The sequence below is a fragment of the Halichoeres trimaculatus genome, unplaced genomic scaffold, assembly GCF_033239565.1.
Source record: "Halichoeres trimaculatus isolate MK-OKI-2021-1 unplaced genomic scaffold, fHalTri1.1 fHalTri1_scaffold_8, whole genome shotgun sequence".
Taxonomy (NCBI): domain Eukaryota; kingdom Metazoa; phylum Chordata; class Actinopteri; order Labriformes; family Labridae; genus Halichoeres; species Halichoeres trimaculatus.
This window is the reverse complement of record NW_027437186.1, coordinates 29,156,373-29,183,514: the sequence shown is the minus strand read 5'-3', so window position 1 is coordinate 29,183,514 and position 27,142 is coordinate 29,156,373. Positions and strand designations below refer to the sequence as shown.

Here is a 27,142-nt window from a genome sequence, read left to right as displayed (position 1 = left end):
CCTGAGCCATCTGGCTCTGTGCTGAGTCACTGCAGGGTGAATCAACATCCTCATGGTGTCCGTTTTAGCACCTGGGATGAAGTCACTGCTGATCTTCTCTGCCTCTCTTTGTGTTTCACTAACAGGAAAACGTTCTCCCACACAAACCATGTATACATCAGCAACACAGGCGCCTATTGAGACCAAGAACCCCCGTGTGAACCTGCTGGTCACTAAGTGGCAGCATGTGTGGCTGCTGGCCTTGGACAGGAGGAGGAAACTGAACGATGCTTTGGACAGGCTGGAGGAGGTAATCACTCACATATCGCTTCTAGATTTCTTTTTCTTAAAAGATTTCTGCTGTTCCTGGTCATTCATACCTTGTCTTTTCTTTGCTCAGCTGAAGGAATTCGCCAACTTTGACTTTGATGTTTGGCGGAAACGTTACATGCGCTGGATGAACCATAAGAAGTCTCGTGTCATGGACTTCTTCCGCCGCATCGACAAGGATCAGGATGGCAAAGTGACCCGACAGGAGTTCATAGAGGGAATCCTCTCCTCCAGTAAGAGCCAATCAAATCAAATACATTATATAGGTGTGACGGTACCAGAAATTTGAGCTGTCACACATTACTCACTAGAAACAAACGCTATTGCAAGCTTTTGGTACCACACCAGCAGATTAGAAGTCCAAGGCACCCAAAATGCAACATCTATTTAAAGCTTTTTTACTTTTCAATTCTCGACTGTGTTGTTGTGAAAACACATAGCAGCAAAGTAGCTTACACTTGAAAATATCAATATCCTGTTTTTTTAACACTTTATGTCTCTTCAATAGAATTCCCCACCAGTCGTCTGGAGATGAGCGCTGTGGCAGACATTTTCGACAGAGATGGAGATGGCTACATCGACTACTATGAGTTTGTGGCAGCTCTTCATCCCAACAAGGACGCCTACAAACCTCTGACAGATGCTGACAAAATTGAAGATGAGGTGATGAAAAGTTACAGTTTTAAATCTGCAAAAAGGTTTCAGGGAGCTGTGGTTTGATAAAAATGTTTCTGTTTGTTTGTAGGTTACACGTCAAGTAGCAAAATGCAAATGTCCTAAACGATTCCAAGTGGAACAAATTGGAGCCAACAAATACCGGGTAAGCAGATTTAAACCATGAAATAACCAAGATCTTTTAAATGCAAACAGCTGATTCTTATATTTTTGCAAGAAGCTGTATCAATACCTCCAAAAAAAAGTCTAACTTTGTATATTTCTATTGTTTCTTCACATCACCAGTTCTACCTTGGAAACCAGGTACATGTCAAAGTCCTCCTCTGCTTTGAATCCTCTGTGCTGCTCATTTCCCATGTTTGCCTTCAGTTTAACACTCTGCTCAGAACCCTGGCTGATGTTCAAAGACTGAAACTCAGAAGTAGAAATAAAGTATAAGGCCATGGCTTTAAATTTAATCCTAAAGAATAGTAAGGCCATGTGTTTTTAAGTTTCATGTAATGCCAGCTTATTTTAGAGTCTTCTGGTGCCAAATATGACAGAATAAGACAAACCAGGTGATCATTAGAGGAATAAAGGTTTATAGATCTGCTTTTGAGTTTCAGAGGATATGGTATAAAAATGCCTAAACCATTTCAGCCCATATTTTTTTATCAGTCCACAGCATAAAATTCATCTGCTGGGCTGAGAAAACTGCTTTCTGTGTGCTTGCCTTTGGCTTCAGTCCCATGGGAATGGTTTACTCTAACACTGGCTGTCTTACTTGAGAGTAACTGCTCATTAATTTATTTAACTGTAATGATGTTTATGCTTTTTATTTTACCTGCTGAGTTCAAATGTCCTGACAAATTGCATGTTGCAGTTTAAAACTCGTGCTCTTATGGGTTCATCTGCCTCATGCTTTCTTGTTGGAGTAAGATTAAGAGTGGGAGGTGTTGCTTAGAGGGGATAAGAGCTTTAGTGTTGCTTTGTTAAGGAGTTTGTATTTCTGTATCACACATCATTGAATTGAAATAATTTAAATCTTTCGACAGTTTGGTCTGGTTCACTGCTTACATGACTCCTTAATCGGCGATGAGACAATAGCAAACAGGGAAAATCAAAATCTAACCCCCCACCTACACGTTGCCGTTTTGGAAAGCTGTATTCTGGTAAATGGATATTCTTAAGATGTGTCTTGTGCCTCTTTCCTCCAGATCATCATCACCTTTATTGTATCTGATCACTAAATTCACCAAGGCATTCAATCATTCTGAGAATCATAAAGAGACAGATTACAGCTGAAAAGATCTCATAAGATATGAAGACACTTAGCGGAGAGTCATCAGTGTTTGGTCATGTCTGCGTGTCCCACCGTGGTGGATTAGACAGAACCGATCTGAACCATTCCTCATGTTGTTCTCAGTGTGTCATTGAAAATAGCTGCATTGGGTCTGCATCAATGTGAATGCATCCTAAGTCGTAGTCGCAGAACGTGCAACCAAGTGCAGGAGACTGCTGTTTGTCCGCTTGATCATGATGTGAAATCGTTTCTGGACAGGAAGCATGCGGCTGCAATCGTCTCGTGTTTGTGTTTCTGTGCCAATGCTCGTGGTCACATCCAACTGGCCGACTTCTGCCAACTGTCACCTCATAATCCCACACACATTCATATCCATGACATGCTCAGTGCACTTCTGTTTGGTGTGTGTGTGGTAGTGAGATGAAGGCACATTATTGTACACAGCAGTGCCCCCTGGTGGTATGAAAATGTGCCTTCAGTTGTGTTTTTTTTTTTTTCTCCTCAGGATAAAAACAAAGGAGCCACAGCAAGTCTTTACAAAGTCAGACATCAGAACTTTAAACCCCAACAAGCAATGATTTAAAAGCATCCAGATTAGTGCTTATTCAGTCAATTTTTAAAGATGCAGTACAACAGATCAAAATACTTCACACCTTTACCTGTTATTAATTAATGACTGATTTTGAAATTATAGGCCATTACATGGTCATGAAACAGAGTGATGTTTTTATGACCTTCTAAACCAAATGACACCATCAGGGTCCAGACTAACTGCTTCTGTGGTGATATTTTTATTGCCTTTTTTGCCCGACCACAATGAAGGATTAGGTTTGGACCAAGAGGCTTGCTGGCTTAAAAAAAAACAGTCTCTTGGATGTTTTTTTTTTAATCTTTTTTTTTAACAGCAAATTCATGGTAGGTTGATAATTTGATTACTAAAAGAGTGCAGTATGTTTTTTTTTATTTTTTATTTAGAAGACACTTCTTAAACCTTTACAGGAGATGTGTGTTTGCCAACTGAGGACACCAAAATCAACAACTAGATTATTCTTCACATGAGCTTTAAAGCAGACTCAGTGGCTTTTTGAAACTGTTAAAATACTTTTTTATGCTTTTATTCAACGAAATCTAGACGAAAGTAGCTCTTAAATCACCTGTAATAAAAAAATATTCCAAATCTCAACATTATTTAATAGTGAAAAAAAAGGAAATAATGATTATAATTTTAGCACAAGCTAACTTTCAAAATAGTACAGCATATATGATATTATAGTTTATTTTCTGCACACGCTTACAGGAGAAAACCAGTTGGATGGACTTTTTGTGTAATTTGTGTCTCTAAGAATGAAAACTGAAAAATTAAATGTTTTTTTTTTTTTAATGTGCAACACGTAAATGAAATCAGTTCCTCATTCCACACAAAGAATAAAAAAATGTCACTGTATGTTCTGATTGATGCTGTTTGATTCAGCACCAAATGAAGATTAAAAGAATCATTCGAGTTAAGTCTTGTTTCACAAAGCGTCTGGTTTCCAGTGTTGCACAGCTCTCAGCACTCAGACTCAGCTCAGTGTTTTCACACGTCTTCTCTTTGTTTTCCTTCCCCTCGCTGTAGTTTGGAGACTCTCAGCAGCTCCGTCTGGTACGGATCTTGCGCAGCACTGTGATGGTGCGTGTGGGAGGAGGCTGGATGGCTCTGGATGAGTTCCTGGTAAAGAATGATCCCTGTCGAGGTGAGTTCAAGAGTTCAAGTCGAGAAGCATCGAAGCAGCTTTGACGCACTGAGAAATCTATGTTCTTCTGTCTGCTCCCCTAGTGTTGGGTTAAAATCATGCAGAGTGCTTGAGGTCGCAGTCACATAAACCTTTTTCTTAGTGAAGAATAAAACAGTTCAAAGGTTTAGCTTTTGAATAAGCTTGCAGTAAAATGATTATCATCATTATTTTTTAATTTTATCTTAATTTAGAATGGACAGGTAGATGCAACAATATTATTAAAAAGTAAAAACAAATGTCCCTCTAATTGTGTTTGTTTTGAGTCTGGAAAAAATGTATTAGCCATCCTTGCGTAAGAGATTACAGAAAGTAAGGTCATAGACCACACATCAGATTTTTCATGTCTACTGTAGTGTCCACTCTTCTCTAATAACTTAAATTTCCAAGCAAATGGAAAAAAGAAGCAATAAAAATTGGATACATATTAAACAATGCGAGACCATTTTGCTCGAGATAAACTGCCAGATAAGGCTTGCATGCTTACTTAAGGAGAACTCAGTTATAGCTTATTGAAATATAGAAAAGTTCGCATGAAAACATGAACAGAAACCAGGGTGGTCACCTGTCGCTGCTTTCAAAGAAATAGTCATCAATAACCACTCAGGAATTAAATAAATTATAAAACAATATTACAAGTAAGATCAAATAAAGCCCACCCTTTTGGGATAACAAATATAATTGATTTGTTCAAAATTTGGTAAAGTTTTTCCCTTAAATATTCTAAATATCTCAAAAGTTATCGGCTTCACCGATCAAAGCTTTAAGAGTTTAATTTCCTAAGTGAACATAAGCAGAATAAATTATTTCAACTTTCTTTTTTAGCACTTTCTGGGAGGAATCTTTGTTTAACCAAAATATTTTGGAGTCCTGTCAGAAGCTATTTCTTCATTTTCTGTAAAGAAAAATTAATATCTTGTCAGCAGTATTTTAGAATATGTCTAGGAATGGTAACGAAAATTAATCATAGACTTTCATCCCACATATGCTTAAAACATCCTCTATGAACCGACATCTGTGTACTCTGCTTGTTTCTGCTTTCGTCTGTATTAATGATTAAATTCTGTTTTCTCCTTGCAAACCTTCCTCCTGCTCAACATGAAATCATTTCTTCTAGTTCATCACCACGGGAGCAAAATGTTGCGCTCGGAGTCAAACTCTTCGATTACTCAGTCTCCCATAGGTTGGCAAATCTCACACTTTCTCACCTTGCTCCATGAACCCACCAGTGGTATGTGTGTCTGCACAGCCGAGCGTGTGTGAGCTGCTTGTGTTGGTGCCGGTGTTTCCTTCTTCTGTACCTCTGTGTGTGAGCACTCATCGTGAATGGCATCCACATGAACCAAACTCCACTCACAGTCATCCGTCACCCAGTCACAGCTGGTGTCCATGCATGAAGCTGTTAGTGTGTGTGAGTCACACCACCTGCTGTCTTTTGGATCTGATGAGACACATTAGCTCTGTTTTTTTTCTCTCTCAGCATGAAGCGAGCAGAGATTCTTTTGCAGTTTCCAGGTTTGCTCGACAATCAATCAAACAAACAAACAAACATCTGAAAGTCATTAAAGGGAGAAGATAGGCTTAGCTGCACCTGTTTACTGTAAATAAATCTCACATCATCATGAAGTTGATCAGATAAACAGCTGAAAAATTTTGATAGAGTTTTTTTGGCGCACTGATTGGAACTGCATGATGTTTGTTTTAACATCTGGTGCTGATTCTTATTGGTTCCCTGGAAAGTCTGTTTCCTAATTTGGGCCGTCTCTGGTTTTGGAGTGTGAAGGTGAACTTTGGTTTGATTAACTTTGGTTGAAGCGGTTCAAGCAATCTTATTGCTTGTGGAAGAAACAGTTTGTTTTGTGCGGATCAGGGATGCACCGATCCAACTCTTTAAGTCCCAAAACTGATCCCAGTGTTAATTTAACATTCTCTATACAGTGGATAAGTGAGGAATTAAACTTTCACATTTAGCAAGATGACGTTAAGAGAGTGTATTTCAAAATGAATAGCATAGAACTTAATTGAATAGATCTACCCTGCAGATAGTCCCGTTGTCACTGTTACTGATCTTACTTTTTGGGTCTGTATCAGACCAATCCAAGGTTTCAGGATCAGATCGGTGCATCCCTTGTGCAAATATGGTCGGGCTTTGTTGTTCAATCTGGTAACAATGTGAAACTGCATGAGATTTTAGCTTTTGTTGGTTTATTAGGATTTGAGCCTCATCTTCCATTTTTAGTAAAAGTCACTTCATCATAACACTTTATTTCACAGTTCTGTATTTGACTAATAATTTCCTGATAATTTAACAAAGTTTCGCAATTACATTGATAATTCATTTTCAAATCTTCAGCTCATTAAAGACTGTGAGGAGTCATAGACTACAACATGTTTTTTTCTGGGTCAAAGGCAGCTTTTTCTACGAACAGATCTTCTTGTGAAAACTACTTTTCTTTGTTCAGGAAAACTTTTATCGGGATGCAGAATGTAACAGTAATGTACTGATTTTAAAGCCACACAAAATGATTAACTGTAACACAACACCAACTTTGTGAACTCTGATTTTGAAAATGAGCAGACTCACAGGTTAAAGACTCCTCACAGATGCCACATAAAATATTTCTTAAAAGGAAAAAAATCTAGTATGTAAAAAATAATGTTTCTCGTCATTGTGAATATTTCATCATTATATAAACCAGAAGACAGCATTTTTTCAGGAAAAGGAAATTATTACAAAATCTGAGACTTTGATTGGAAAATAAAGTGTTTGCACTCCTCCCATAAATAGAAACATACTGGTGTGAATAATCAGTTTTTTGAGGTGTTAAAGCTAATCCATCGTGTTGTTTCTCAGCTAAAGGCAGGACCAACATGGAGCTGCGAGAGAAGTTCATCCTCCCAGAAGGAACCACTCAGGTCATGGCGAGCTTCCGTTACCGAGGCCGCAGATCTCGTCCATCATCCAGAGGAGCTTCTCCAAACAGATCCATGTCCAGTCAGAGCTGCCCGGTCCCTGCACACCAGACGATAACCACGACAGCAAAGGTGAGAGGGTCCACTCTGCTGTAGGAGACGTCCATACCGATCACCCCCCACCATGATTTCCCTCATTTATCTGCCTCCATTCCTTCATTCATCATCATTTGATCATGTCTTTTTTGTTGTTTCTTACATCTCTAGTCTCTCATAGTATTTGATTTGTGAATCCATGACTGTTTTGTTTTTTTCTTTCTTTTTTTTGATTTGCCATTGTTCCTCAGACTCCCCAACATATAACCCGCAATTATGATAAGCCTTGGCTTGCAAACAGCAAACCCTCCACTCCTCTTAAATCACCATCAGACTCCTTTGGGAGCCAGGGTTCATCCTCAGAGGTATCGTCACATACAGCACATGACGTGGAACACTTCAGGTGTTTGACCCAACTGAAATCTGTCTCATCTGTACGAAGACGATTGATTAAGATTGGTCATTCCCAAATCTGATAATGGATTTAGAAATTAAAACAATGAAAGATTAGGAAAATATTGGACTGACAAATTAATTTAATGTGTACAACATGTCAGTGTACAGACGATTTCAGTTGGGACTATGAGCTTGTACTTCTCTGATTAAGATTTTGCAGATTGCTTCTTTCTTGATGTCTCTCTCATTTCAGTGCCAATGTGATTTTAAAAAACTGTTCATGAAATCAATGCATGCATGATTTTTTCTTTACTTGTTACAATCGTAATAAAATACTAACTTGTAACAGGATTGATACATCATTCAAATCCTAACAGATTGTAAAGAAAGCTTCATGAGTTCAGGATTTAAAGGTTTTTCAGCCTCTTTTATCACTAACCCAACTGACGTTTCTAAAACCTGTGGTGATACAAAGTCCCTGCTGTTTTCTGAAGCTCTCTACCAACAGACTTATTAAAAATATGTGTTTTTTTCTCCAGGGAACACCAGTTCAGGGCAGTAAACTACGTCTGCCCGGGTTCATGTCAGGAAAAGGACTGCAGAGTGGTGAAGAGGGAACGCTGATCAGCGCTGCTGTACTGAAAGCTCGGACACAGACAATAGGAGGTGAGGAGAAAAGGACAGAAGAACTACAGAAAAAAACAGCATTTGTAGCTTTCACTGAAAGCACTGCAAACAGTGAAAACACAACTTTAAAAATCAGAGCCCCATTTTTACACTTAACTACTAGATATTTTATTTATTTATGCCTTTTTTGATCCTTAAATACTTTCAGATTGTCCTGTACATATCAAAAACAGAAAATATAAACAACAGTTATGTTTTATTTTTAGAAACAGGTTGTCTTGCAGTTATAAAAGGAAGTAGATGCATACAAAATACATGACAGATTAGTTAATTAACATCTGTATGTCAACAAAAACGTTAGTGAAGACTCCAAAATATCTCACATTGACCATTTGCTAATTAAATTATGTTGTAGTAGCCACACATTAGCTTGATATGGCTGGCCTTATCCGATGGTGTCTTTCTTAATTGTTGAGAAATTCATGGCAGTAAAGGTTGGTAAGAAATCGTCATTCTGATTCAACAATAGAGGTTGTGGCAGCATTGGCTGCAGAATATTAAACTCAGACCAACAGCCAGCTCCAGATTGTGCCTCTATAATTTACATGTATTTATTATTTTTTTTGTAACTGGTCTTAATTTTCCAGAATCACGAAAGCTTTCCAGCCGACCTGGAAGTAAAGCCGGAAGCAGAGGGAGCAGTCGCCGAGGAAGTGACGCCTCTGACTTTGACATCTCGGACATCCAGTCCGTCTGCTCGGATGCGTCTGAAACCGTTGGTGACTCAACCAGAGCGACACCGCGCTCTGCATCACGACAACACGGAGGGAAACCCTCCAAAATCCCAACTCCCCAGAGAAAAACCACTCCCACGAGCAAACTGGCCAAGGGATCCAAGCGATAGTCAGTGGCCTTCAAAACAAAAACCCAGGAGCTAGTTGCACCCGAACACGAGACGGACACTGGAGAATCTAACTTAAAGACTGCAAATGTGTTGAGTGTTATTTAAATTGTTGCAAAGATGTAAAATATTCTGTTGAGAGGAAATATGGTTTAATATTTTGTGAGAATGGATGGTTCATGGCCTTGTGTCTTTGTTTTTAATGTATTTTATTTTCTGTGAAAAATGTCAAATTGTTTTTATCGTATTTTATTTTATTGATGATAAACCTGTAGAGGTTTGATGAACACTAGGAAACCTTGGGATGACTACACCGCACGGTTAGCTAACATTTCTAAACACACTAATGAAGGGCAACACGCAGGATAGCGCTCTGAACGTTACTGAATGTACTGTAATTTATGTTTGCCGATGTTTGGAGTAGATGGTGCATTATGGCACCAATAAGACACTGCAATTATCTATTTAAGTGCTATGATATACTGCCACCATGCATTTAAAGGGCAATGCAATATACTACAATAAACCCCAGTAAGCACTGCAGAAACCTTTGAAAACACTATGTAAGGCAAGTAGCAGAAGCCGCGTAACCATGAAGCTTTGTAGTCCTGTTTGTTTGTTTGTGAGCAGCTGAAGTCCCTGTTCTGTTTGGCCACTTCACAGCAGTGTGTGCATTGACCTTTAAAAGGTGCCACTCCATGTAGACATTCTATTGTGCATCCATGTCAATGTAAGGTTAATTTCGGTAGAGCTGAAATTGTTACTGTAACATTACTTTGTAATAAACCTGCTTGCAGAAAACCACCAGAAAACTGGTGGAGACCACAGAACTGTGTCTGCTTCACTCATTCAGCTCCTTTTGCAAGAAACACTGTAGAAGGGTGGGTTCTAAACACTTCTTCTATTGATGGCTGCTTTTACATTTCAAGGTCCTAGCAGTGAAACAAAAGTGGTTTAAATTTTCTACATGCCACTGATCCATGACTGTTTGCAGTGCAGCATAAGCACATTATTAAAATGTATGATATTAATTATGTTCTAAATTATGTGCACATCAACATTTCCAGTCACAAACAAAACTAAGTTACAACTACAGTTGGATTGTACATAGGCTGCTGGTATAAAACAAAAGCTTGGTACATTCTGCAGAATTTCAACGACTCTTACAGCTGACGTCTTTAATTAAATGGATTTATCATGATGCAATATGAGAGCTCGAAAAACATAAGAGGACACAAGACCAGATTTAAGATATGAAATGGAACATTGGTAAACAAGAAGATCCGGGCGGCTGTGGCTCAGTGCTGGAGTCATCGCCTCTCAATTGGAAGGTTGAGGGTTCGATTCCAGCTCCTGCAGTCACATGTCAAAGTGTCTATGAGCAAGACACTGAACCCCGAACTGCTCCCACTGTTGGTCAGTGGTGTGTAGATGGGTGTGAATGTGTTAGAGAAGCTGATGGTTCCCGTAATAGAAAAGAAAAATGCCATCAGTGTGTGAATGTGGTGCAATTGGGTGAATGAGACTAGCAGTGTAAAGCACTTGGAGTGGTCAAGGGGCTAGAAAAGCACTAGAAGTACTGGTTCCATTTCATTCTAAGAAATCTGAAATATCTTGGACTAAATGTTATCTGCAAGTCAAAATAGTCTGAATATGAAAAATCCTGATAAAATCCAGATCATGATTCTGCCACAAGAAATCTTGACATTTTCCTTCACTACACATAGTTTTTTCTTTTTAATTCTGTTTTTACTTCATATTATGATAATGAGTTGTCTGTCATACTTAAGTTCTGTGTCTCACTATGCTGTCTGTTCCCGCAGTTTCCCGGTGGTCTACTTGTTGGTTGCCCTGAGGTGGTTTGGGTTGAAGGTGTGGTCTCCTCTGGGAGGAATGTTTGCAGAGCGTCTTGTGTTTAGCTGTGACATACTGCATCCTTCTCTCACTGAGATGCTGCAGAAGATGAAACACTGTCCCAAATAAATATATACCCTAAAATCTGTGGGATTGTTTTACCAAGCAGTTATGGACCAAAGATAAAATTAAACTTAAAGGAATTTGTAACAGCAGGGGAAGTGTAGAATGTGCCAAAGAGCTGTAAGATAATGAGAAACGTGAAATCAAGAGCTGCACTGAGGAAAACTTTTCTGCAGAGCTGATTTAATCTTTAAAGTAACTTTATTTTGTTTCTCTTGAGCTTCTTTTAAGTTTTAACCCACATGCACTACTTGACACCTTCACCTACATTTTCTTGCTGAGATACAGCCTGCCTTATTACACTGTGAGAGTGTCCGACCTATGAGAAGAGCCAGATCCCCTGGGGACCAAAGGTGGAGTGGAGCTCAGGGGTCAGGCTCCTCTGAGATGCTCAGCTTCAGTCTGAATGGTTGTCCTGTTCAGCTCAAACACTGACCCAGAGATGGCTTTTTAGAGCGGGATACGTCCTCACAACAGGAACTGGAAAAGATCCATCAGCAGGAGCCCTGGGACTTTCTCCTCCAGGAATATGTGAGTGGTTAAACCATTGTCTGAAATTTCTCTTTACCTTTAAAGACATTTAGGGAGGATGGAGGATCATTTTATAAATTGAGGTCATTTATGAGGTCAGGTTGCGCATAAAACAGGAGGCGATAGTTTGACCAGATGTGTGTGAGAGTCTATGAAGACTGTAAAAACGACACTTAACTGCTTAAACTTACATTATTACCAGCATAAAAGTCTTCCTGAAAAGATCTGTCAAATAATTTGAAAAATATTTTTATTACAAAGAACTTAGTCACTGCTGTTCAATGAAGGAAATACATTTTAATGTTTCGCACAGCTCTGATACAGCTGTTGGATAAGGTGGATAATTTAAGAATGACATTTTTCTAGATATTTCTGGTTTTACTTTGAGATGTTCAAACTAATTAATGATAATGAGAAAAATAATTGACATCTTTTTAATGTCACACGGTGCAGTTTTCATTGTGATAACTTAATGTCTTAACTACAGGCACTTATAGCCCCTGACTTCAAAGATAATCAAAATGCCAGCCTACAGAGATATGCTGGTGTTTGCAGTCTTCCTCTGCTTTATGGAACTGACCCAGTGTCAAAAGTTACCAAGTAAGTTTTCTTTCTGTTGTTTTATTGTTGATTTTTTTTTTTCTTATTATTTCTGCATATTTTCAGTTGAACTCAGTCATTGTTATTTTTTGGTTGTGGGTTTTTCACACCGCTTCTGTTACTTTTTTTTCTGCCTCAAAACTCTTAGTTGAAATTATTTCTGATACATCCACTCATTCAACTGTATTCGAATGAGATATAATATATCGTTACAAAGATGCGGAGGTATGGAAAATAGAGAAGATTCAGCAGAGCCAATAAAATGCTAAGGTCACGCTGACACAAAAATAACGTGAGAAAGCCAGAGAGCATCAGCAAGAGGGGTAAAAAGAAATTATGATTGAAGGGGTTCAATTTAATTCAACACATTTGATCGACTTTGATCATTTTTTAATTACTCTGAAATTTTAACCTTGTAATGTCATACTTTGACCAGCAGGTGGGATCATTGTTCAGTTTTTTTTCTTTGGCTATTCAATGCTTTCTTAAGTATGTCCCACTCTGTGTCTTTGTGGACACAAGAGGTCGAAGAGGTCATCCTGAGGTGAAACTGTGTCCAGGATCCTTTACAGCTTTACTGCCTGTAAACAAAGCGAGATCAATTTAGACACACTGAAGAAGAAGGCAGAAGTAGCTTGGACATTACTGTTGTGTTGCATATTTGACAGCTATTTTAGTCTCAACTGATGTTAGGTCCATCTTTTGAGTCATTTTCCATGAGTGGTAACCTTATCAGCATATTATCTTCTTGATTTTATTTTCACTGCAGAAGAAAGCACCAGAAGTTTAAAATTCAGAAGCCAATTCAAGCAGTGAGAGAAAATAAACATGTTGATGGGTAAATTACCTCATACACCTGAGAGGAGAGGGCATTTCATGTTTATATAAATCTGTGGATTAAGCGATGATATAAGAATTAGAAGCAGCCCAGCACCTTTGATGCTGCATAGGTGTGTCGTCAGACTAATCTATGTGTTTGTGCTGCAAGGTTTTGATCTGCTAGAGGAGTTTCATGTGCCCAAGTCTAAAGGAGTGAGGAGAGTGGATGGATCCCAACCAGAGGCAGTAGCCTATCGAGTCAACCCTTCAATCCACCTTCAGAGGAGCATGAGGTAAAGAATCAGAGTGACGTAGCTCAACCTATTTCACTGGAGCTGAAGCTATATATGAAAAAGGGAAACTAAGAAATCCATCAGAAAACATTGGTTCTGTCTTCAGTAGTTTGACTTCACTTTTCATTTTTAGGGGTGGCTCAACATAGCACACATCTTTATGTTTTAGCTGCACAGTAGATCTATAGTTCAACCCTATGTGATGCTACAGTGCCTCTGAGTTCACTTTCACATCACCACACCTCAACAAGAAGACACAGCACTGAGATCAACAAGAACACAGTGAATACACAGTATATGTGTTACACAGCAGAGGTTCCCAAAGTGGGGCCGATGAACCAATAAGGGAAAATACATGAAAACCAATAGATAAGGGAATCCCTCCAAATCAAAAACAACCTTCAGTAGCATATTTCATCTTTGTAATTGTAAAATTATAAACAAAAAAGAGGTTGAATTTGATATGAAACCATGCAAACAGAAAATGTTTGATCTTTTTTCCATTATTCTTTTTTGCCACAAACCTCTTGCAGTGACCAAGACAAGAAAAGACACATAGGTAGATGAATTTTATACCGCTAAGCTGGATTAAGAATCTTATTTTAAAGTTTTGGGAAACACTATCCTAAACCAAAGTCGGTCGTCTCATACATCAAAGACCAGCTTAGTTGTTTGGTGACCTGCAAGAGCAGGAACACCTATGTGTCCAAGAATAGATCACAGCATCCTAACATGCTGACATGATCTAAACATGGTCTTTAGCCAGGCTGAACCAGTTTAGCTCAGAGTTTAATCCTTCACACAGAAGCTTCAGTCTTTACAGCAGGTGGCTTCATTCCATTCCTCCTCTCTTTCTACCTTCTTTGTACATCAGATGTGAGCTGCATGTCTGCAGACTCTTTGTTTGCGTCTCTTTGAACTCTCTTTCTCTCCTTGGCTCTGAATGTTGCATTGTCTCTGAGTTTACTGAAACGTGCTTTGTTTAAAGAAGGAAACAAAGATTGGTTGTCTGCTCGAGCGTCATCATAACAAACATCATAAAAGGTTTAAAACAAATGTGTCATACGCCATTTTGAAATTTAGACATACAGAGTTAGACGTTCTGTTTCTACTTAGTGTTCGTCTGGTAGAATCAAAGCCTCATGTTCCCATAAAGCCTTTAATTGTTTTTTAAAGATGGCTGGCTTTCTTTGATGCAGCTCTCTAACCCTCACTCTCGTGCCACAGCGATGTGTATCCAGATGGGCTTCCCTCCGATTACTCTGTCATCGCCACATTCAAAGTGACCAAAGATGCTGCTAAGAGGTCCTGGGACCTGTGGCAGGTCAGCGACCCTGAGGGGCAAGAGCAGGTGGGCCTGCGTTTCCACGGTGACACACGCTCTCTGGACTTCTTCTACAGCAGCCCCCACAGGAGCCAGATGCTGAGGACCTTTCATGGTGTGGGGAAGCTGTTTGATGGAGAGTGGCACAAGCTGGCTCTGAGTGTGAAGGGAGGTCAGCTGAAGCTGCTGATCGACTGTGAGGAGGTTAGCGTGGAGTCAATTGATGAAGCTAGACCGGTCATTCAGAGAGGGTTCACCTCCATTGTGAAGCGGGCTGCTGGAGATCGTTCCACGTCTGTATGTTGACCGCTGGGATCAAATCTACAGCCATAGGTTAAGATCTCTAAGTTAGTCTGAGTCTGACTTTTTCTGCTGCCTCTCTTCAGATTGACCTACAGCAGATGGATGTGTCATGTGACCCAGACCAGGCATATTCAGAGGGCTGCTGTGAGCTCTCAAATGTGGTGAGTCAGCTTCTAGTCAGCATGCTCTCTCCTCTTAAGTTACAATAAATGTTCAAACCCCTCTCTGATAATTTCTCTCTTAGTGTGGAGGATACGCAGAGATTGGCCTGACAGCTGGAAGAGCATCTTGTAAATGTATGCACGGGCAACCTGGCATCCAGGGGAAACCTGGGCCAAAGGTAAGTTCTCTCGTACTTCGGAACCACATGGCAAACTCCAATGAGAGAGATGAGATTTCTTAACATTTTTTTTTTTTTTGCAGGGTCACAGGGGTCTTCCAGGAGAACCTGGGGACCGGGGAAGACAAGGGAACTGGGTAAATAAATTCAATTATATCTCCAGGTCATGTAACCATCAGGAATAGAGATGTACAGATATAGAGTTCTTCATTACATCTGCATCGATGCTCCTGTCAAGATTGAACTTAATGTATTTGCCAGCTTATCATGTGTTCCCCTAGGGCTGAAGATAAACTCAAAGTGTAGCCATGCGTTCATAATCTAGGTTAAAATACCATCATAAAGGCACCATAAAGCTAAGCCTTGTGCACCTACTCGATGCTACTCGTGGTGGATGTAAACATCAGACATGACACGATTGCAGAGGTTGCTCTTATATTAACAATGGTTAAGATTTCAGAGGGGCTGTTTACAGCATCACATCAACACTGGCTCTACACTGCCCCTGCTGTTTATAAATATACTACACCTTGTCTTCGCAGGGCACACAGCTGGACTCATACTGAACTTCAGTCTGAATTAATGGCCCTGTGAATACTTTAAAAGTGATCTTGAAATAGTCTCACTTATATATATATTTGTTTTCATACTCCTGGTTATTCCTAAATGCTATTTCTCAGAATCCATGTTGCTAGGGTTAAACTCCAATTCAATTACATGTAGATCAAAATTCCCTTTGACGACATCACGCCGGCAGGTGAACTTGAGGAGTAAAATATGCAGTTCTCTCTGAAGTTTTTTTTTTCTTTTATACATCAGAGCAAAAGAAAGCTAAACAGGAGAGTGATAGGGTTAAACTGTTTGAGTTACATGAGTTAAGCTATTTGTGATGATTCTCATTTCGACCTAAAGTTTGCTTGTTGTCAAGTCCTGAACAATACTGCCACTTAGCTATAAATACATGCTTATCTCGTCGCTTTGCATCCTGTTAAAAGTTGTCTTGGACAAACAGGAAAACGGAGAATAATGTATACTCTGCTTTTAACTTGCATGTTTAAAGCATAAACACCTACAGAAATATTCAATAAAATAAACTTTAAACTTACTTTATAATCACTCTGATAAATCCAGCACTCCTGCACTATTAACATTTGGAAGTGTCTTATTTTGGATCACCAACCTGCTCACAGAAACTTACACTGCCTCATTAAAATGACTAAGAACAGTAGCCAAAGGCATAATGAGCTGGATTTTCCCAATAAATTGAGAATGGACTCTTTTTTAAAATTCCTCTTTAGTTTTTTTCTGCCATTGAATATGAAAAAAAATCATAAAAATCTATAAAATTTTGTCTGGCTTATTAGCAGCATCTCTTTCCTCATGCTGCCTGATAAAGAGTTAAACCAAATCGTGGGAGAGCGATGTTGTAAAACCATGCGAGACAGCAGCAAAGCTGTGGAAAATGGCAAGAGAAGTACAACTGAGACACGACAGGATGGAAACAGATCTGGAAGCAGAAGCTCTCAGCGATAGTAAACATAGGGGCTCCTTTCAGAGTCTGCACACTCATGTCCGCTCTGCGAAAGATGCTGGACGAAGCCAAGATAAACATGTAAGCTTACAGATGTGACAATAAATTTAGTTTTGTTGTCCTGAAATATCTATTTGCATGTTTAGAATATAGGATTAAAGAGAATCTGGCAAATGATCACAGCTTCTTCTAATGGTTTAGCTTTTCCATTTGGAAGAATGAAACTTAATGAATCCCACACACAGGAAAAGCAGGCAGTTGAGCAATAACCATCCAAGTGTCTGGTAATGAGTGGCATGAGTCTGCTCCACTTTTGAATTCAGCATCTCTGATCTGTCTTTAGATGTTTTTATGTTCCTGTGAATGAAGTTAATGAATTCACACCACAGATTTTGAGAGTGAAGGAAAGTTTTGATAAAGCGAAATGAACAAAATGTTCTGCTTTCAGGAGCCAGTCACACATGCATGAGTGAGCGAATAAATACACTCACTTTCGAATCCTTCAGGGAGCTGCAGACATGATTATTTCCACTTTAAATTTATGACTTGTTAGCCTCTTTGATGCTTTGCAGTCACTGTCAGGTTGGATCAAATCTGAGAGTCTCTTTAGTCCAGAGAACATGTGTTTAAAGACAGAGGGGGTTCTCTTAAAAGAATGTGATGCTGGAGGATTTAACATGCCCCATGCACTCAAGGAAATCCCCCTATGCTGCCTGTGCAAACACATGTATTCCAACATCCAGAGCACATTTCCAGAGCTGTACATGCTACATATTGATGTCCTGAGTTGCAGCTGTTGCTCATCTGGGAGTAAACATCTGCCTTGTGTAAGTCGTTAGAGTTTTGACCTCCTGCCAGTTTGTGAATCACAGAGCCCCAACATGTTTATCTCCTCCCCTGCTGGCATTCAAGGAGGGCATTTCCTGGCACAGATATACCAACTGTCCTTCTCAGGTGCTGGGTGGTCTTTTGCCTCTAGGAGCTATACTGCCTTAAAATGCTGTAAAGTTCACGGTCGTGAGTTTGGCTGTAGCTTCGGCCATCTTTGAGGTTAACCTGCGCCCAGCTGACTCTGCTTAAAACTGTTAGGTGAGATGGTCAAATAAACTTCCAACACAAAGGGACCATGGCCTTTTTCAATCTGTTTGTTGACTCAGTGAAACACGGCCAACTGGAAAACACTTTTACTACTGAGGAAGTCAACATCTGTGCAAACAATACAGAGCCGTTGTGTTGCCTTTATGACTAATGTTTCCTAAATCCTGCTAAATGTGCTTGTGTAGATTTTCCACTGCCTTGAGATTTACAGCATGTTCACATTTAAGACCCAATAAGCCTTGTTTTGTTCCAGATTTTTAACAGGTAATGTTGAATTACATTTGATCTCAATGAATAGAGAATATCATGAAAGACCCAGCAGACAGTTAACTTTGCATGAGAACACAAACTTTGGGAAAAGAAACGGTCCATTTTGTATGAAAGCCATTTTAGCCACATGTCTTGCAAGAAATTTTGATTTCAAGGGCAGTATTGTTCTCTTTTTGTTTTAGCACAAAAGAAAATATGTTTAAAAAGATAAAATAAAATAATAATAATAATAATAATAATAATAATAATAATAATAATAATAATAATAAGCTTTCCTCCTCATTTTTTTATGATTTTTGGGGATTTGATTTAAATTGCAATTCATTGATATTTACATTTTTTTAAAAACTTTTATTTACACTCTAAAAAATGAAAACGTTGAACTATGATGATAATGCTAATGATGTCAACTGACCATATTAGGAGCCATGTTTTCCCGACAAATGCGCATCACATATATGCCAATATGTGTTTTAGGATTTATTCAGGGGATCTAACATCATGTCACTAGCTGAAGAAAAAAAATCAGAAAATTTGAAAAAAAAAAGAAAAGAAATTTGAATTTTGAACCAAAGATCTTGATTTAAAAAAAATCGTAAAACAAAAAATCCCAATACCTATGTGAATTGATTTTTCTCTCCCACCCCTAGTGATGAGGGCATCAAAGCTGTCTCTTTAACTGGAGAAAAAAACTGATGGCAGAGGATTTTTGAAAAGAAAAAGGGGGATAGAAATTGTTGTGCCCCTCAAAATCGCTACTGCTGTAACTATAGACTATATAGAAGATATAGAACCGGCAGTTTGGCTCTACCTTTTACCACTGTACAGTTTTGAAGCCAAAATACCCCGGCCTGAGGCGCCATCAATTTACAGCCAAAGGCTGTGTAGTAGAGAATCTGAGTTGAGCTTAATGACAGAAAAGAGTGACATTTCTTTCTTTGGGAAGTCTAATCTCTTCTTGGCTCTACTTCCTGATGTATCCTACCATTCCCTTAGGAACTACACAAGAATGACAGCTGTCAATCATCATGAAACCCGAAGTACGACCTGGTTTTCGATGTCTAACAACTAAAGTAAAAGAATCTTTCAGAAAAAAATAGGCCTTGGACACAATGGAGCCCAGTAATATCTTTATATCACCACAGGATACAGATGTGAGGAAAAATTCCATGAGGTGTATATATTTTTTGAAGCTTGATCATAGCCCATCTGGATTGAATGGGGAGACTGAGTTTTTGACCTATACTGCAGCTAGTCACCAGGGGGAGCAATTTTTGAGGTGACCTTGGCCTATGGCTGTAGCCAACTAGCTAACATGTGACTCTCAGTGCTGATGATGCTCTGGATCCAGCTGTAGTCTTGCAGTTAGCCTTTCCTACACAAGGCAAAACCTGCCTGCTTCTTGGCTTATCCTGGCACAGAGACTGAGAAACAGAGAGATGGCTATCATGGCTGTTTTCAAAATGTTACATAAGCTCTTATTTATCCACATATATGTACTTGTTAACTGTTTTATGTCACATGAAGAAAAGACAGCTTACACCATCAGCTACTTTGGAACATTTAATTGGGGCAATTCATGTTCATGCATGCAAATGCTTTAAAACTTTCTCACTGGTAATGACATTTAAAAACTTTATTTCTCACACTGGTTTGTTAATGAACAATCAGCCTTAGGGTAACATGTCTTTCTTATGATCGAGAGAATCTTGTTTTGCAGGGGATCAGAGGAAACACAGGAGACTACGGCATCCTGGGGGAGACAGGCCTAAAGGTAAAAGCTGCCTACGTGTGCTCCTATCAGGGTTCAGTTTGGCACATTTTCAAAAGGCATTAATGAAACCTAACACACTGATATGTCCTCAGGGTGAAGAAGGAATCAAAGGCGAGAAAGGAATGAGGGGACTCAGGGGCCAAGTGGTAATTCATCACACTCAGATTTTTCAATATTTTCACCCTGAGATGATACGAATCTGTGTTAATGAGCTGTGTATCGACAGGGAGAAAGAGGTCCGAAGGGGCTGAAAGGATTACAAGGGGCGGCCGGCTTCAAGGTAGAGTCAGCTGCTGAGTTCAGGCTTTAACTGGCTGTTTCATTAGCTAATCTGCAGCCAGTTATTGACTTTTCATTAGATTCCTGTGCAGTTTGTTGCTTGAGTTGTGTAACTTTATGGATAACCCAGAGGGTTTCATGTCAACATTTGTCTCTAATGAAAGGGAGTCCGGGGGCCACCTGGAGACATCGGAGAGACTGGGGAACCAGGAGAAGTTGTAAGCCGAGCTAACTCTCACACACACTAATAAACCTTTTTGCAAGTTGCTATGCAATTACTCACTAACATGTTGGCCTCCTTGAAGGGCGCCAAAGGCGAGAGGGGATATGAAGGGATCCCTGGGTTTCAAGGAATCAAGGTATTCAAATTCTCCCCTTTGACTTTCTTACTCTTCACCTCCAGTCAGGGTGTAATTTCTTCATTCTCTGATTTTTAGGGAACAAAAGGGACAACTGGAGCAACAGGGCGTGCTGGGCTCAGGGGAAAGCAGGTGAGCTGTTGAGAGGTTCCCTGTATCAAAATCTCTAATTATAAACTCTTTCTTCTTTGTCCCCTTTCTCTGAAATCCTCAGAGAGGCAGATAATAATTTAAATGTGGTACAGCACTGGAAGAGAGCTATGTTTTGGTCTGCACCGACTTCATAAGCAACATCAGTTCATGTGGATGATTTTGGCTGCGATCTGAAGGCCTGAGGCGAATCAACACAAGGATCATCTCTCTGTTGTATATAAAATAAGGCTGTCTTTGGGCTCCATGTTGCTCACTGAGTCAAATGTGATCCATATGATTTAAAATCCTCACTGTGGTTGTTTTTTTTGCCTGTTTGACAGGGTATTGTAGGAGATCCTGGAGAGAGGGGTTCTGCTGGAGCAAAAGGGCAGCCTGTATGTGTTTAAAATTCACCACAATGAAATACAGAAAACTGATTAAGTGTCTGATTTGACATCTGATGGATACTTCTTTCTTCTAGGGGACCACAGGACCTGCTGGCCAAATCGGCCCAGTTGGACCGAAGGTGAGTCACACTGAGCACCTCACACCTGAGTCTCCACACAGACTCCTGAATATGTTTCCTGATTTCTGCTGGTGCTTGTGTTTTTTTAGGGTATTATTGGAGACCCTGGCATACCTGGAAGAGATGGTGACCCTGGGATAGAGGTGTGTTACAGTTTACGGACAAAAAAATTAGTGACATTAATGAAGTTTAAAAATTGTGTATGTAGACTATTTACTAGTGTGATGTGCTTCCTACAGGCTTATCAAGGACCTCAAGGTCCCAGTGGAAAGTTTGGAAAACGTGGAACCCAGGTACCTAAATTATTCTGTTTAGTTTGTGAATTTATAAAGAGTTAATAAGTTGTTTTTTGCTGATTTATTTGTTGTGGTTTACCTTTTATAGGGAGAGAAGGGCACCCTTGGGCCAGCAGGAGAAATGGGTGCTCAGGGCCAAACTGTAAGTCACTTCTCCAGTCACTGAAGACAAGCATGTAATGCATTTTGTATGTAAAGTAGTTAACCATCTTAAAGAAAAATGGCAAGGTATAAAGCAGCCCTTTAGGTCGGTTTAATAAATGTTTCACTCTCGAGGGCCCAAGAGGTTACAAGGGTTCTGCAGGGAAGCCAGGAAGACCTGGATTTATCGGCCCGCCAGGACCTACTGTAAGTGCTCCAGATGAATTTTCTATACTTCTCTGAACACTAGTTCATTTTCCTCAAGCCGTTAAACCATGTCATGTCTTCACAGGGACACGTGGGTGTACCTGGAAAAGCAGGGCCCAAGGTAAATACATCTTCATCCTTTCGCCTTTGGACATGATGACAAAATTTACTAATTAATGCCACAAGTCAGGAAGCCATTAATAATAGTGTGAGAGCTGAGCTCAGGCACACGATTCAGGATCTGTGGATGCAGAACACACCTGTGAAGTTCTCTTATATTAAATATTTGTACGTTTATAAACATGGTTTGTTTGACATTTGCCTTGTGCAGGGTGACACAGGAATCCAGGGAATTCAAGGAGTCAAAGGTGCACAGGTACTTCCCTTAAATTCTTTGTACACTGTGCTTATCACTGCATCTCAGAAATGTTCTTTTTTAACATGAATTTGCTCTTCTTTAAGGCGGCGAAAGGAGTCAAAGGGCCGAAAGGAAAGGTGAGCTGTGACTCTTCCTTTTCATTACCCAGTTAGTACAACAGGTATGATCAGAAGGGACTCATTTTCAAGTATTTTCAACACAAATTGAAGCTATGACTAGTTGACCGGTCTGTAGGTAACAAAACCCTAGGAACAGTCAAGGCTAAATCGACTTTAGCCCCGTTTCCACCAATCAGCTTGGGTTTGGTACGGGTTAGCTCAGTTAAGGCTGTTCATGTTTGCGTTTCCATGGCCAACAGTGCCCCCTTGTGGCAGGAAACATTTAAGGTAGGTGCAAATAGCTGCATCAGTTACCCAATAGCATGACGCCATAGCAGCGCGACAGTGTACTCTGAAAAGAAGAAAACACAACACAGTAAACAAAGAGCTACCACAGAGACATCCAGAAATTTGCCTTCTTTGTGATTTCCCAGCTTCCTTACAAAGCACAATCATGTTGGTTTCAGAGAAGGCTGTGTGCCGTGTGGAGAAACATAGCTGCTGAATTGATGATTCTTTTGACCAATCAACAGCCTGCAGGGTTGTAGCTTCGCCCACTGGGATCAGATCGGTTTAGTTTGGCATGCAAACAGAAGGGTCCCAAAAAGTGGAATGTTTTGTCTCAGTTATTTGGGGACCCGTCCCAGGATTACTCTGGAAACGCCACAAAATGCGTGCCACACCGAGACGAACGAGATGAAAATGAACCGCTAGGTGGAAATGGGGCTTTATTTGATGTGACAATGTGGCTAGAGTTAGCAGAGCAAGCACCACCAGTTGTCGGCCCTTTTGTCTGTGCTGGTTGAGTAGTAGTAAACCAGACAAAGCCCACATACTACTGTGTCTCCATTTTTAATCACATTCATACAAGAAACTGCCACCCACTATGGGTCAAAGAGCAGTATGACAGGAGCCACAGCCCCAGATAGAGGTCCATGGTTAAACCACAGCTGTCACAATATAGGAATGGGATTTCAAGGCTAGAATAATGAAATTTTTGATTGTTTGATAATGAACTATTGTGGATGACAACTTTAATCCACAAAAAGCGCACATCCCTTCATTCAACCACTTAAATGTTTGAGTTCTCTGCTTTAACTTTTTGAAGCTCAAGAGTAAAAGAAGAACAAATGGAAAACTGTACTTTCAAAACCTTATGAGAAAACCTCTGTAGCTATAATAAATGCAAAATTGTTTAATTACATAACTTTTGACTCAGCTTGGTTGCGCCACAAAAATTTGCTTCACAAGTATGTTTCCTAATCCTATGATATTTCCACCACTCTATCAACTCTAGGGACAACTTTCATCACGTTCTCTTGTTGGGAACCAAACAATCTGAAATCTATCAATCAATCCTCTAAATAACATTTCAAACGTATGTCAAGCATCTGTACATGGGAAGCCTGCAGTACCACCCACATGTACACAACCAAATGAATATTGCACATTTCGCTGTTCTCTGTAAGCAGGATTTATGTTCGTGGATGCAGAAAGCTGTTTGTAAGCTGCTATATCTCACTTCTCATGCTCCCCTTTGATAAATTTTTTTAAACTTTATGATCACGATACATGCGATACACATTCATACAGCATAACAATAGTTATTTTCTTTCACTGTGTCCCTGGAAAACTGAAATTTCTCTGCATACTGTGGGATAAATTGGCCCTGTCCTGACTGCTGTTCTGCTCTTGTTGTTAACCTACTCTGTAGGTTGGAGACAGGGGCGAGCAGGGTCCTCAGGGAGCCCGGGGGAAGCGCGGGCCGGCGGGCCCACCTGGACGTTCAGGTACAGTTGGAGTCAAAGGGGTTCGAGGTGAAGGAGGACCAGATGGCTTTCAGGGGCCCCCAGGCCCACCAGTAAGTAGAATACCAGCCCTCTGAGTCTTTACTTTTCTGGCTGATACAGCAAATGTTGCTACAGTATGGAGCAGAGCAGATATCAGTGTTAAGTCTCTACGACATCTGGCACTTCATCTTTCTGCTAATGATGGCACAGAAACTGCAGAGTCATCACCTACACAAACAGTTCCACTGGCTGACACATATACAGGGTTTGCAGACAACTTAAGTGTGAATAACACATTTAAAGAGTTACACATTAGCCCACAGCTAACACTGACTCACAGCAAGGGTTTCATTTAGTGCGGCTGTAAATCCATAATGAGCCTCAGGAAATATTGTTGGCCGCATTTGTTCATTGCATTTTCTCTGAGAGGCAGCCATTGCTTCAGCGTGCCGTGTTCTGTAATGTTCCATAGTACATGTCCCACAGTTGGGTCCCTTCCAGTGTTGGATGTGGTAATGATTTTCTTTCACAGGGCCCTACTCTCCCTGCTCAACACGTGATTGAGGTTTGTAAGAAAGTGGTCCTGGAGCAGATGTCCACCTTCGCCAACTCAGTGAAGAGGACGTGTGCAGCGGTTTGTCCTCTCTATGGGGACGTGCCAATGGGGGCCCCTGGTCCCCCTGGACAGAAAGGACCCCCCGGACCTCCTGTGAGTTTTTAAAGGCTGGGTGGATATTATGTTAGCTGAATATGCCTGTAAAGATTTTTTTTTTTACAAAATAACTTCAAGGTGTCATCCGAGGTCCTGCAGACCTTCAGCTGACGCACAATAACAAGGCAAAGTATATGATCCATACAGTGTTCTGTTTTTGGCACCTTGACAGAGTAAAATGCAAACACATTGCGATGGTCTGGACTGGACTGGACTACAAGAGCTGAAATATTTGGCAGAAAACTTGCAATGAAAACATTACGATTTTCCACGTCTCTGAAAGAACAAATAAGGAGTCACAGACCAGACACTTGGTCTGAGTTGAATCGGTTTTTGGAGAGAATCAAGGCAGCCTTTGGATTGGAAACCCTTTTCCACATTATTATACAGTGAAGACCCAATTTATGTCCCACAACTTCTTTAATCACACTGACTATCAGGCTGATAAATGCTCTTTAGACCATGCTACATTAAAATATTTCACTGTATTACATTATGGTCAGTATGCCTCATGTTGTGGAGTTAAACCTCAAACCAAGAACCAGAACTGTACAATGTTTTCATGTCAAGAAATAACACAGTCAGTGTGATAAATGTGTTCAGCTCTTATGCTTGAAGCTTGTCAGGGGCAACAGAAAACTCAATTCATGACTTTAAAAAAACACAACACAAAAGACTAATGATGTATTTTCCTTCTCATGATGTTTTCAGGGCGACCCCGGTAATAACGGTGTTGAAGGAGAAGTGGGACTTCAGGGATTTTATGGGGAAGCCGGAGACCCGGGCCGACAAGGAGAAACAGGTGTGAAAAAACAAACCTGACGAATCTCTTTTGAGGATATAACTAGAAATATGAAACATCGCAGTCATAATTTAACACTGCTTGCTGAAGGAAGGCCCAGTGGTGTGAAAAGTATTTTTTTCTGGTGGTTGCAGGTGGATTACCAAAGCTGTAAACACATCACTGACGTGTAATCACCCTGTAAAGTTGATATAAAGAGCATACAGGCAATGAGTAGCTCATCTACACATCCTGAAGACGTTAACCGGTTATGTAAAGGCAAATTTCTGACCACTTTAGGTGATAATTGCTTCATCTTTTAGAAGTTCTTGGGTCTATCATCAACACAGCAATAAGTGTACGTACATTAGCATGTTCTGATCAGTTCACATTCTTATTAAACTATCTTTTGTTGGGAACCTCACTCTATCAAGATGCTTGATCAAATATAGTCCAGACATGTAAATCTCAGACTAGCATGTATAATCTCAGCTCTGATGTATGATTTGAGGGTCCGGGGATGATGTCATACTCACACTACATTTTTCTGCCGAGTGGGTGAAAGTGAGGAATATTTACAAGGTGTTTCAACATTTTTTTTGACAGCTCTGTCAGAAACACATTCGGTCTTTAAGGACGTATAATGTGTTCTGGAGTCTTTTTCATTTCAGCCTGTCTGCTATAATCTCTCCCAAATGAAAATATGTGTTTGTATTCGTGTGACTTGCAGGTGATAAAGGAGAGCAAGGCGATAAAGGGTCAAAAGGTCATGGACTACCTGGCTACACTGGAGATCAGGGACCAAAGGGTAAATTCATCTTCATTACAAAAGGATGTTAAAATGAGGTGCTGTCGTAATAGTGACTGTTGACCTGATGTACCACTTTTACAAATCCTGTTAAGTCGAGTCAGTGCTTGAAATCCCAGTAGAAGGGAGTGGAGATGTATTACTGTAAGAAGAGTGATATTTGCCAGACAGGAAATTTGTTTTCTATGTAAATTCTCTGTTCTTGGAATTTATGAAAGCACAAGCAAAGACAAGTAAAGGACAATAAATCATCTGTTTGTATTGCAGGTCAGCGTGGACGTCAGGGTCGAGCCTTCAATGGGCAGCCAGGAAAGCAGGGTGAGAGGGGGCATGTTGGTCGGCCTGGACTCAGAGGCCACCCAGGTCTCAGGGGACCTCCAGGTGTTTGTCTCACCTCTGGGTGCGCTCAGCAGGAAGTTACCAGTGTGACAACTCGGCCTGCACCGAGGAGACTGAGAAATCGCCAGTAGAAAAAACAACAACTATCTGTTTGGACAGTTGTTAAAATATCGAGGAGGAAACACAGTAGCTGGTCATTGTTAATATGTTTTGTGAGAATAAATTTAAACTTTAATGTAAATATGCATCTAAACTTAACTTCTGGGAACATTTCACCAACAAGGCTACCAAAGACAACAGCTATAGTGGTATTAAATAAAGTGTGTCATCAAAATATTTTTATAAAACCGCTTCATTGAAAAAAATATATTTAAACCAAGTCTGAGTTGTCTTTAAACATTTGTTCTTTATAATAAAAACTTAAAAAATGTATTGATGGTTTGTAATAATGTACGGTGATATCT

The 27,142-nt window shown here is 40.0% G+C and overlaps 2 protein-coding genes across 21 annotated transcripts in view; both read left to right on the top strand.

The window, feature by feature from the left end:
- Positions 1-9,793, top strand: part of dst (dystonin) — a 119,098-nt gene extending 109,305 nt beyond the window's left edge. For 7 of the 20 annotated variants that reach the window (XM_074675157.1, XM_074675156.1, XM_074675165.1 and 4 more), the window contains 12 exons: positions 126-289; positions 380-542; positions 818-972; positions 1,055-1,129; positions 1,270-1,287; positions 2,019-2,135; positions 3,882-3,999; positions 5,156-5,269; positions 6,893-7,083; positions 7,299-7,412; positions 7,983-8,109; positions 8,718-9,793. In XM_074675157.1, the coding sequence (XP_074531258.1) occupies positions 126-289; positions 380-542; positions 818-972; positions 1,055-1,129; positions 1,270-1,287; positions 2,019-2,135; positions 3,882-3,999; positions 5,156-5,269; positions 6,893-7,083; positions 7,299-7,412; positions 7,983-8,109; positions 8,718-8,974 (1,613 nt within the window). In that variant the 3' untranslated portion in view covers positions 8,975-9,793. The remainder of the gene's footprint in view (positions 1-125; positions 290-379; positions 543-817; positions 973-1,054; positions 1,130-1,269; positions 1,288-2,018; positions 2,136-3,881; positions 4,000-5,155; positions 5,270-6,892; positions 7,084-7,298; positions 7,413-7,982; positions 8,110-8,717) is intronic. The other 13 variants (XM_074675175.1, XM_074675164.1, XM_074675174.1 and 10 more) reach the window with 7 other exon arrangements.
- A 1,476-nt stretch (positions 9,794-11,269) lies between these two features.
- Positions 11,270-26,809, top strand: LOC141794790 (uncharacterized). The gene is given in 29 exon segments (XM_074675313.1): positions 11,270-11,453; positions 11,456-11,479; positions 11,967-11,978; positions 11,981-12,079; positions 13,068-13,191; positions 14,419-14,812; positions 14,902-14,979; positions 15,063-15,158; positions 15,242-15,295; positions 19,778-19,831; positions 19,924-19,977; positions 20,058-20,111; positions 20,275-20,328; positions 20,416-20,469; positions 20,548-20,601; positions 20,943-20,996; positions 21,083-21,127; positions 21,217-21,270; positions 21,367-21,420; positions 21,512-21,565; positions 21,700-21,771; positions 21,857-21,892; positions 22,103-22,147; positions 22,234-22,266; positions 23,963-24,109; positions 24,571-24,747; positions 25,462-25,552; positions 26,262-26,339; positions 26,607-26,809. Coding segments are annotated over 29 exon segments (2,532 nt in total).
- The last annotated feature ends 333 nt before the right edge of the window (positions 26,810-27,142 follow it).